This window comes from Pinus tabuliformis, chromosome 1_2 (genome assembly GCF_031772625.1).
Source record: "Pinus tabuliformis cultivar Carrire ecotype Pingquan chromosome 1_2, CPIR1, whole genome shotgun sequence".
In the NCBI taxonomy this organism is placed as follows: Eukaryota; Viridiplantae; Streptophyta; class Pinopsida; order Pinales; family Pinaceae; genus Pinus; species Pinus tabuliformis.
This window is the reverse complement of record NC_142298.1, coordinates 106,604,205-106,616,619: the sequence shown is the minus strand read 5'-3', so window position 1 is coordinate 106,616,619 and position 12,415 is coordinate 106,604,205. Positions and strand designations below refer to the sequence as shown.

The 12,415-nt window shown below is 35.8% G+C and overlaps 1 protein-coding gene across 1 annotated transcript; it reads left to right on the top strand.

Annotated features, from left to right (window-relative positions):
• Window positions 1-2,743: 2,743 nt before the first annotated feature.
• Window positions 2,744-12,045, top strand: LOC149204721 (CO(2)-response secreted protease-like). The gene is made up of 11 exons (XM_089394774.1): window positions 2,744-2,976; window positions 3,229-3,320; window positions 3,405-3,502; window positions 3,576-3,734; window positions 3,860-3,971; window positions 5,738-6,296; window positions 6,845-6,945; window positions 7,142-7,384; window positions 7,528-7,642; window positions 10,677-10,893; window positions 11,337-12,045. Exons 1-11 carry the CDS (start codon window positions 2,899-2,901, stop codon window positions 11,894-11,896), a joined length of 2,334 nt encoding a protein of 777 aa, XP_089250900.1. The 5' UTR covers window positions 2,744-2,898; the 3' UTR covers window positions 11,897-12,045.
• The last annotated feature ends 370 nt before the right edge of the window (window positions 12,046-12,415 follow it).

The window sequence follows — 12,415 nt, the reverse complement described above, 5'->3', positions numbered from 1 at the left end:
CTATTCTTCTATCTTCAATTGTTTCTCCATGAGTTCTCATTTGTGTGATTACACCAATCACATGAGTGAAGAATGAGTCAATGTTATCTGACTCCTTCATGTTCAAGTTTTCAAAATCCTTTCTCAGCATTTGCAATTTTGCTGTCTTCGCTCTCTCCATGCCTTGATAGGCTGTCTTGAGAGTTTGCCATGCTTCATGTGATGTTGTAGCTGCTGCTATCCTTGGGAATATACTCTGGTCCACTGCTTGATACAACAAGACAATGGCCTTTGCATCCTTCTTCCTATTGAGCTTCAGCTGATCCTTCTCTCCCTGAGTTAATGCATTGAACTCAGTTTCATCTGCTGGTTCCTCAAACCCATATTCTACTAGTTCCCATATATCCTGAGCGATGAACAAAGCTCTCATGGTTATAGACCAGTAGTCATAGTTCTTCCCATTAAAGTGTGGGAGCTGGGTGTTGAACATACCCATGCTTGTGCTTGCCATTCCTTGCATCTTGAACTATGGTTTTAAATCCTTGACTGTGATTTTTTTTAAAAAAAACTGACTGTCTTCTGCAATAACAAGAGAAATGCTTTTGGGGAATACCTGAATCCTTCGCTGTCTGAGTCTTCTAACTGCCTGAGAGGTTTTGTTGCAGCAACAACCTTCTCCCTTCAGCTTCTTTGTCTCCTACAAAGAGCCTAAGCCTGCTCCGATACCACTGTTGGTTATTTTTGATGGGGAAAATACCAAAACCAAATAAAATTCACCACAGAGACAATGCTCTGTTTACTCTGTCCAGGATCTTTACACAGGGAAGCTTTTAAAACAAATTGACTCAGAAGACAACACAGTCACAACACATTTCTATTAATTTAAAAACTGAAACTCTGTTACATATTTCTTCCTCTGTGCAAAGAGGGATCTCAAAAACAAAACTCTGCTGCTCTCACAGATTTTCCACTGCTACGGATATTACATAAAACAATTTCAAAACATACCTCTGTTTTTCAATGCTAGACCAACATTACAGCACTGCTGTGCATATACAAAAATGAAAATCGCACTGCTGTGCACCAAAAAGACAACACAAAAAAACTGCACAATCGCAGCCACAATACATACTTCATAAAAGACATACCACACTTTTTTAGACTTACGTAACAATATATAAAACTTATAAAAAATTATGTGCCCATATCTATATTAAAGGCATGCCCATAACGTATTAAAGGCATGGGACGTATGCCCATCACTACATTAAAAGCCGCCACCAAAACTACGTAGAGCATTAAAGATCACAACGTTTCCTCCACGGCGGTCAACGAAGAGAATGACAAAAAAAATTGATTTGACGAGGGCGGGGTCTGCTGACGTCACTTCGGTGCCACGTGTCGCCACCCCATTCGTCACGCCCGGTCATTAACCTCCGTGCAGCTTCGTGCCGATCCGAGCCCGCAGAACCGATCCGACGGAATTCGCACGCCAAGGTCCGACAAACGAAATGACCTTTAGCGTCCGGGGAAAGTGGTTTTGGGGCGTTCGTACATGGGACGCGTGGCGCCATTTGATTGTGTCGGGGCCCCTGCTACGGATACAGCCTTCTGCGAATGGTGGTGCGGGGAGACCGGGCTGGTTTTCGAAAACCTCCACCGCGCTGTTCAAATTAACATTTTAACAAAATCTAGAGATGTTTTAGAGAGGTTGTTTATTGCATTATAAAACACAGATATTTATACAAAACTTAGCTGGTAAATCTACAGAGGTTTTAGAGACGATCATTAAATTTCTATCTAAATCCGCAGACTATCTCCCACTCCCGCAGACTGACATTGATGACACGCCAACTTGCTACCCACTATCGCGGTCGTACGATCAGGGCTTAACTCGCTGCTAACTATCGGTAAAATAAATTGGCAAACAATCTTATATATCATGCAAGGATAAAACATATTGACACAAAACATACAATCAGGGCTTAACTCGCTGTTAACTATTCTGCTAACTATTCGTAAAATAAATTGGTAAACAATCTTATATATCAGGCAAGGACAAAACATATTGACACAAAACATATTGACATACGATATATACTGATATCATTTTGTAAGAAAAATTTGCAATGAAAAGAAATTGACTTATCATATTGTAATACAAATGAAAATGTGGCTGACATATTCACCAAGTCTTTTGGAAAGGCTAAATTTGAAATGTGTAGAGGTAAATTGTGTGTTGTAGAAAATCCAAATTATATTGTAACTCTCGCTGAGACTTAGACCAACAAACAAGTTAACACGTAAGTCATAATTAAGGAGAGATGTCACTATTGAAATTGTGTATAACTTGCCATGTTTAGTAATAAAAAGAACCAGCTTTGAGTGTGGATTCTGTTTTCTAATACTCTACCCCTGCATCCTCTCACACAAGTACTTCTAGAGAAACAATGAAACAATTCTCATCCAGATTGATTGTATCAATGGGGTTTAAGTTTTAGTTTGCATTTGCTTTTCAATGCAGCTTCCTGTTCTTTTCTGTCATTACTGAAAATAAAAAAGAAAAAATATTTGAAAATATAATTCTTACTTGTATTAATTGTAATTTAAACACACGGTCCATAATATCCATAATTTTCCACCTGACATGATTTGTAGCTCGTGCGTTCTCAAAAGTATACCCGCACTAGTTGACGCAGGGGCGACTTTGTTTATGCGATAAGGGTCTCCAGCCTTCCTTGGTGTTGCGTCGGATCCCAACTCTGATTTTCTTGCGTCATCTCAATTGCTAATAGCCATCATCAGATGCACTGCACACCACTCACTGTGATCGATTTGTTGTTCTATTAAACTCTACCCCTCCATCCTCTCACACAAGTACTCCTAGACAAACAATTCTTATCCAGATTGATTGTATCAATGGGGTTTAAGTTCTATTTTGCATTTGCTTTTCAATGCAGCCTCCTGTTCTGTTCTGTCATTGCTGAAGATAAAAAGGTACGAATATTTGAAAATATAAATTTTACTTGTTTTGATTCTAATTTTTTCTATGTAAAAAAGTTTGTTCTTATTCTCTAGAGTTGTTGTTTAGATATAGTTGATTCTTAAATTCCTAATTTCCTCAAATTACTTCTGTTTTGTCTCCAGCATCATTCCAATTTGAATCATGTCGCGCCCAGAAGTGTAAAATCTCTGTAATTATGTCAGAGTTATGCTAATTTCACCATAAGTATTCCACTCTGTATGCAGGTATATATTGTGTACATGGGGAGTTCACTCAACAATAATAGGGAAGAGCTTGTAACGAGTCATCTGGAGGTTCTTTCGTCTGTTCTAGAAAGGTATTAAATGAAATATCCAAATTTCAGAATTTAGCTGTACAGATATTTGTTGTTAATTGATTTAACTTTTCTGAACGTTTCCAGTCCCGACCAAGCAAAGCAATCACTCGTTTACAGCTATACATATGCCTTTACTGGATTTGCAGCAGTACTATCCAAAGAACAGGCGACTACATTAATGGGTACGTCCCCATGACTTATTCATAACTAGTGAGAACCCAGTCTCCTATTCTGACAACTCAAATGATTTAGCAGGGAAACCAGGAGTATTGTCAGTGTTCCCTGATCCAGTGTTAAACCTTCATACGACACACTCATGGGAATACCTAGAAAAGGAACTGGTCATGCCGATGTCTTATTCCAGAAAACCAGACAATTCTGGTGCTGATATCATCATAGGACTTCTAGATTCAGGTATGATGTCATATTTGGCTTTTAGTTTTATAGAGAAAATTTCAATTGGTTCAGTGAACTGGGGTCGGGAGATTCTTGATCATGCAATTACAGTAATATACATGTTATGTATGAACCATCCTCAGGCATTTGGCCGGAAGCAGCCAGCTTCAGTGATAAGGGTATGGGCCCTATTCCTCAACGGTGGAAGGGAGCGTGCGTGAAGGGAAGTGATTTCAATGCTTCCAATTGCAACAGGTGGTTCATACATGTGTCTGTATTTTGCATTCTTCTTAGTAGTTCAGTGACTGGTTGATTGTTTGAGATTGTATTTTGCATTTTTCTTAGATTTGTATAGTTAGTGACTGTTGATTGTTTGAGATTGTTATTCTTAATTATTTGGATTCTCATCTCATAACGTGAAAAAGAATAACACTCATGAAAACCATAAGAAGATAGATGGTGAAAAAGAATAACACTCATGAAAACCATAAGAAGATAGATGGTTAGTTTAGTTGGTGGAATTTTTATGGTTAAAGCACATCTATTATTATTAAAGATAGATTCAATTCTCTTTATACTCTCAGGGTGAGGCTCCCCGTTGAGCCAATCATCCTTTCAAGCTTAGTTACCAAGTTCGGCCCTATTGGCCATAAAAATCGGTTGAGCCAATCATCCTTTTCAAGCTTAGTTGCCAAATTGGCAGTATTGGCCATAAAAATTCGAAAATACACCGGTTCGACTGAAAATTGGAATTGGGTAAGTGCTTTGTGTATATAAAATTTAATATTAAAAAAATATGTTATAATAAATTATAAATGGCATTTTAAAAACAATTGTGACGAAATTTGGTAAAGTTTTTAGTTAATATAAAGTTTAATATTTAAAATTTTAGACAGTAATTATGATATAATTTATTAATGATTTTTGTTAGTAAGAAATTCAATATTTAAAAAATAAAAAAAACATGAGTTTTATAGTAAAAATATAGTAAATAGTAATAGTAAATAGCATATTAAGAAAATTGCAATGGTGAAAAATAGTAAATTTGACATTAAAATATAGTAGAAAATATTAAGTTTGTAGTAAGTAAAAATAATAAATTCCAAAAAAAATAATAAATTCTTATTTATAAATATTTGTAAAATATATAATCTCAATTTTTTTCTATTGAATTTATATAGTGGTATTCTTTTTCAACATTGGTAAGTATATTTGTTATAAATATTTGTAATCTCCATTTTTTTCCATATTGAATTTAATAAACTTTTATTTATTTGAATTTTATATAATAGTATTTTTTTTCAAATTTGGCAAGTATGTTTAGTACACGTACACTCTAGCAGGCTTCCCCACCCTTAATGAAATGGAAAACTATGAATTAAAGTTTCGGTGTGCTTCTCTCTTGATGTCTATTTTGGATTGAGTAGAATGTGCAACTTTTATGTGCAACCCTCAACTCTTTAAGCAACTCTTTGAAAGTGTCATTTCAACAAGATAGCTAAATCTACAAAGATTGATTTAGGTTGTTTTAGTTATTATAATAATGTTGTTTTTCATTTTTAAGAGTTGTATTAAAATTTATGATTTGAGGTTGTTACTCTTTTAGAAAAATATATTGTTTTATGGTTTTTTTAATAGAATTATATAATATTAGATACATCTATAATATTTGTAATTGTTTTAATATATAAATAATTAGTTCATAAAAATAGAAAATAAAAATAGAGAAAAACTTTTAAAATTTTGAAAAAATCTTATTTTATGAGATATATACTTTCCAATTTTTTTAATATTGAATTTTAGATAATTGATTTTTTTAAGAATTAGAATTCGTATTTGGTAACTATGCTTTCAAATAAACTTGCTAAATACAAATATTCTATAAACATAATAATCACCCATATCTAAACCTTAAACCACATTAAAAAAAATTAAATGTAAAATCTCCTTCGTTCCCTTCCTGTCTGTTCTCATATCATATGATTTATAGTTCACATTTATAATTCACATAATGTGAACAGGAAAATAATTGGGGCCAGATATTACTCAGGCGGGGAGGACGATGATATGAAGAAAAATATTAAACAGAAATCGATACGGACACAAACGAGGAGTGCAAGAGATGAACAGGGGCATGGCACGCATACAGCGTCCACTGCAGCAGGGAACATTGTGGACAATGCAAACTATTATGGTCTGGCAAGCGGGACAGCAAGAGGCGGACCAGCCAGTAGTTCTACAAGAATTGCCATGTATAGGGTATGTTCACCGGATAATGGGTGTCCAGGTGTACAAATTTTAGCTGGCTTTGACGACGCAGTTAAAGATGGAGTGGATATTTTATCCGTTTCACTTGGACCTCGGTCATACTTCCAGCATGATTTTGTGGAAGATCCGATAGCCATAGGAGCATTTCATGCTACTCAGAGAGGAATTCTGGTTGTATCCTCTGCCGGAAACGAGGGACCTGACTCTAATACGGTCGTCAATACTGCCCCATGGATGTTTACAATCGCGGCATCCACAATCGACAGGGATTACCTATCAAACGTTGTGTTGGGGAATGGTAAGATTGTTAAGGTGAGAACTACCGAACTACTTAACAAGGTCAAATGAACTTAATAGTATTAGTATTATAAGTTTAAATTTCACTTTACCAGTTTGATATAATCATTATTTTTATAAACTTTTTTTAGATTGATCACATTATAAGTTGCTGGTCCAGGTTTTGAATCATTTAATATAGTTTATTCAGTTTATTTTGAAGACAAAAATTTATTAAAGTTAAATAATTTTAATGTTAATCAGTAATTTATATATAATTAATTCAAAAATTCTTATCAATATAAATATGAATCACAAAAATCTAAAATCAAACATTATCACTTTTTTTTTAATTCATCACCACTTTTTTTAAATTCAACTGCTTATTGATAAATTCGAAAGCTTAATCTTGAAAGTATGGAAGACTATTTAGTATTCAATGTGGCTGAAAAAACTAGCAGAGCTTCATATAACTTAATTTAAACAAACATGATGTCAAAACTATTAATTTTTCAAATTGTGAAGGATTTTTACGCGATGTATCATTCTGTAATTTATTATGCTTATATTGTGTGCGCGCTCAGGGGAAGGGCATCAACTTCTCGAATCTTAGCCACTCGGCCGTGCACCCTCTTGTGTACGCAGCAAGCATTCCTGCCAAGTCCAGTTCTGCATCATCTGCGAGGTAAATTATGCAAAAAATGTCACAACAATTTGCTTTTCTATTTTTAGGATTTGTTCCTAATGAGATTGGGAAATCTAGTCGTTGCTGAAATTCATCATCAAATCCTTTAAAATAACACACGGTTCACAATTTTTTAGGTTAAATGTAGGATTTTTTTATAATTTAATTTGTCATGGAGAGGGGATCATTGTTGCAGAAATTGTGATCTAGACTCTTTGGACGCAACAAAAGCGAAAGGAAAGGTCGTACTTTGTTTTGGCAACAACACAGACATATCGAGGCCATTGATGAAAGAAGTAGTCCAGGACGCGGGAGGCATAGGGATGATTATTGTGGATGATTCACAAACATCAGACGCAACTAACTACGGTACATTTCCAGCGACCACAGTAAGTGAAACGGCTGCAATGGACATATCTTCTTACATAAAAACTGCCAGGTGCGTCCACCCACATCGCCTAGCCTTGCTATATAGCCTAATATATTCGAGATGTGTCGCATCATCATATAGATGAATTATACATTTGGGCAGATCCAATTACTGTGTGACTCTTTATAATTGTCCAAGTTCTGTCATGATAGAAAGCCTGTCGCTACAATTACTCCAACTCAGGCGGTCACAAAATACAAGCCAGCTCCCGTTGTTGCATATTTTTCTTCAAGGGGCCCTGGACGACTCACCCAGAACGTTCTCAAGGTACGCACTGATCGACTTCTAGTCTATTTAGCTTTTCAACCTCATTGAATAGGTTATAGTTAATACTTTTTGGTGTTTATTTTGTAACATGGTGTTCATAATTTTAATTAATTAGTATGTAATTATTAATAATTAAATTGGCTTTTAATTGCTATAGTACATTATTATAGGGTTTAATTTTATATTAAAATGGGTAGGTTTTTCAATTAGATTGATTAATGAAAAAACATATTTATTTAAAAATGGTTATTTTTATAATTAAATTGATTAATAAAAAGAAAATTATAAATCATATAAATATGAATTATGTTTTTGACATATAATATTAGGTAGTATTAGTAAGTCATGGAATTGGTTTATGACAGTGGAACAAAGTCAATTTAAATATATTGACATATAATGTTAGGTAGTATTACTAAGCCATAGTATTAGTCTATGACATTGCAATACAACGAATTTAAAAGTTTTTACATATAATATTAAGTAGTATTAGTAAGCCATGGTATTGGTCTATGGCTTTGTAACAAAACCAATTTAAAAGTGAAAAATCTCCATAGTAAATTGGAATGAATCTCTATAGTTAAAAATGTTGTTACATTTATATTTAACTTATATATTATCTGTTTTAATAATAATAATAATAATAATAATAATTTTTTTTTTTTTTCTCGGCAATACTAACTACTTTGTATTAATATGTACAGGTAAACTTTTACATCAAACAGACTAGCTGCCCAGGGCCAACTGTGGCTCCTTGGGTGGCGATATCAAACTTATATTTTTTGCCTCGCAGGGCACTAGTTCCAGATAGCTTGAAAAACATGACTCTGAGATTTTCCAGAATGACTTCAAAACAGCCCACGCAGGGGCATTCCAAAAAGACGCATAGCCCAAACAAACTATAGAGACCGATAACATTACCGAGAACCGACAAGAAACAGGCAAAGACATAAAGCTTAGACCAGACATTAGACTCCGGACCCAGTGCAACTGTGGAAGCCGCGAGCCAGACTTAAGGACATAAAGGAAATAGACTATGATGCAGAACGAAAACTTGAAATTAGCCAGCACCCTGACCCCAGCCTGAGAGAAGGAAGCAAAAACGAAGGAGTGCCGCTGGGAACTACTCCTCTGGTTCTTCTTCCACGAATCTGCTCCAACCTTGTCCCTCTGGAACCCCTTCCCACATAGCCATGGGATTCTGCGCGGGAGCTGGCAGCTCGGATTCTTGAAGTTGGGAGGGGGGTTGAGGCAACTCTCTTCCTGAATTGCTCGCTGCATTGGAGGGCTCCCCCATTGGGCGCTTTCCCCTCTCGCTTGCTGAACTATCCTCCGCAGGAACCAATGACGAACTTTCTTCATTTTCCTCAGGGATTTTGGTAAAAAGCACAGAGATGTGGGCATTAACACCTGCATTGTCTCTGGAGCTACCCAGCGTAAAGGTGACTGAGCCAAATGCTGGGAGTATGGTCTCACCCTCAATAGAGCTGCCCACTTCCAGAAATTGACCAGCTGAGAGTGGGGTGACTCCCGCCCTTCGATAACAGTAGCAACAGCAGCAATGATGATGAACGTCAGCTGCAGGAGGACGAGAGGATTCTCCACGTCCTGGGCCTCTTCTGCTAGGCATCCTCTCACGCGGCCGCACCATGGTATCCTCCAATTCCTTTTCCTGAACCAGAGCAGTGGAGGGCCGACAGTGGCTATGGTCCCTTCCCGTAGCTTGCTGCATCCAAAATGGGTATGAATCGAATTTAACTGAGCGAAGACAGAGCCCAGAAAACACAAGAATGGCGCGGACCTCACCCAATCTTTCAATAACCAGATCGTGGTATTGGCACTCAGAATTCTGAGAATTCTTCCTGTCGCTCTGAGCTCTCTTACCCACCGATTCAGCATATTTAAGCTCCTGAACATTCCCTCTAAAATGACCTTCATTAAATGTGTCTTGCAGGATTGCCATCACCTCCCGCAGCTCCATTAAGATCGCCCTTATGCCTCTCGCGTCTTGAAGGATCGGCGGCTTGAGGCAATAAAGGCTCATGCTCATCACGTGTCAGCCCATGCCAGGCATGTGGCCTCCCGTGGACAGGCTCGATGACACGCGCATCCGGGGAATAATAATAATAATAATTTAAAATAAAATTATAATTTAATAATTTTTTATGACTTTTTTAATTTTGGTAAATATATCATGAGTTAAATTAAGTCTCACTAGCACAAGTTGAGGATATGCCTCCTTAGTAAGGAGATCAAAGATCAAATCTCATTAGATTGATTTTACCCTGTACTAAGAGATAAATAAATATTTAGATGTTTATCATTATTTATCACTTATTAATTTTTTTATAATGATAATAATAATAATTTAAACTAATATTATAATTTAATCAATTTTAATGACATTTTAAATTTTAATAACATAAAATATATTTTATTATAAATCTTTAAATATTTATCATTATTTAATTTATAACCACATTCCTATAAATTAAATAGTTAATTAATTAATTTTAATAAATTCACTATCATTACTATTAAATCTAATCATCTTCCGTCCAGTAAACTTTCTTTAATTTTACATTTTTATAATAATAATTTCTTTCCCATTTTAACCCTAATTTTTTAGTTCTATTTTATCTTTTTCTAATCCCAGAACCGGATCTTAATTTATTTTTTATCTGCAAAGGCTGCGTAGAAATAATTTTTAATCCCATAAGGAGAAAAAAAATTAGAACTAAACTTTTATTTTATTTTATTCCTTCATATGCAAAGGGTACGCGGAAATATAATTCTTTAGAACTTAATTTACTGGAAACTTAAGTAATCAATATTTTTAAAATATATATTTGCTTTATTATTAAAGAATAGACCATTAAAATTCCTACATAAAGGAATTTTAACGTGCTTTTTAACGTGCAGAATAGACCGTTAAAATTCCTAAAATATAAATGGCATAAAAAGTTGACTATCCCGTTCCGATATATTTTTTTTTATGTGAAGATGATCACCACATGGGCTTTTTAACGTGCAGCCGGACATAAGCGCACCAGGTGTGAACATACTTGCTGCATGGATTCCCACCGAGGAATCTTCCGACACAGTTCCTCCTGGGATGAAGCCTTCCCAGTTTAACATTATATCTGGAACATCCATGGCGACTCCTCATGTAAGTGGAACCGCTGCATTTGTGAAATCTAGATATATTGCTTGGAGCGCCTCTGCTGTCAGATCAGCCCTGATGACTACAGGTACTTTATCACATTTTGTTCTTGAAATTGAAAATGTAAATACCAGACCGACCAACATCACTTCGTTTTCATTCTGAAAATACCACGTATCTATGATTTCAGAGATGCTAACTTTAAAAATATGTGGCTTGAGAATGGGCATTAAATTAGCAGAGTTGTATAGGTTTATAGTCAGATAATCAAAAAGAAATAAGCATATACAACTTGGCCCATTTAATACCTATTAACAAATTACTTATTTAATAAACATATACAACCTGGCTCATTTAAAACCATTAACAAACTACTTATTTTCAGCGCTAACTCTAAGTCTCAATTATAACTACTTATTTTCAGCGCTAACTCTAGGTCTCAATTATGGAAATATGTGTTGAAACAAGTTTTTTTTTACAATTTGAAAGCTGCTAGAGTTTCTAACATCCATACTCCAATCTTTGTGGCAGCTGTTTCAATGAACAATATGGGCAATTCGTTGACTATTGATACAGATATGCCTGGGACACCTTTTGATTTTGGAAGCGGAGTAGTGAATCCAATGGGAGCTCTGCAACCAGGACTTGTATACGAAACATCAACCGAAGATTACTTCCTCTTCTTGTGTAATTACGGTCTTGATTCGTCGCAGATAAAGCTCATCGCAGGGAATGAAAGCTATAAATGCCCAACTGGAGCAAAGGTGGATTTGATCAGTAACATGAACTATCCCAGCATAGCCATCTCCAAGTTAGATGCTGCAAATGGGAGCACAACCATAAGCAGAACTGTCACAAACATCAGCCCTGATCAGGCACCCACTTACAAGGTTGCCATCGATGCGCCTTCCGGGTTGAATGTGAAGGTCTCTCCGCAAACTCTTCAATTCTCCCGGGCTTCCACTAAACTATCTTTCAATGTAGTTTTTGCACCATCGAATGTTGCCACTAAAGGATATGCTTTCGGTACCCTCACTTGGAGCGATGGAAAACATAATGTTCGCACTCCTTTCGCAGTAAATATTGTGTGACCACTGCAATTTAAGAGTAGCCTGCCTTATGTATTTTGTAATTTAAATAAAGCAAGCCAATAGGACATGCGCGAAGCGTTGTACTCCCCCTCTTCTGTGATGAAATATGTTTTGCGGTAATTATTTTGGCTGAAGTCTAAAATCTCCAATCTGATCTTACCAAAACCTAAATCTCATCCTTTCTTAAGTTTCATTTTAGAGTTATTGCAATCTTTTAATTAGTGGAAAATGTTAGGCCTGCAATGTCAGCTACATATTGTTTACAAATCTCATCTTCTTTTCTTTTTAATTCGCCAAATGCCAAAGAGGATAAAATGTTTGTGAACGCATAAACCATACCGTAAGATCCTCGTGCAAGCTTTCTGATTGGCCGGATTCGACGACCATAATAGAAAGCTTCAACATGGTATTCCTTTCAACGTACAGCACGGTCGCAAATTGGGTAGTACAAAAATGAGTGAATACACGATAGTATTCATGATAGATCTCTGTAATATTTGGAACTCTTACATGCTTTTT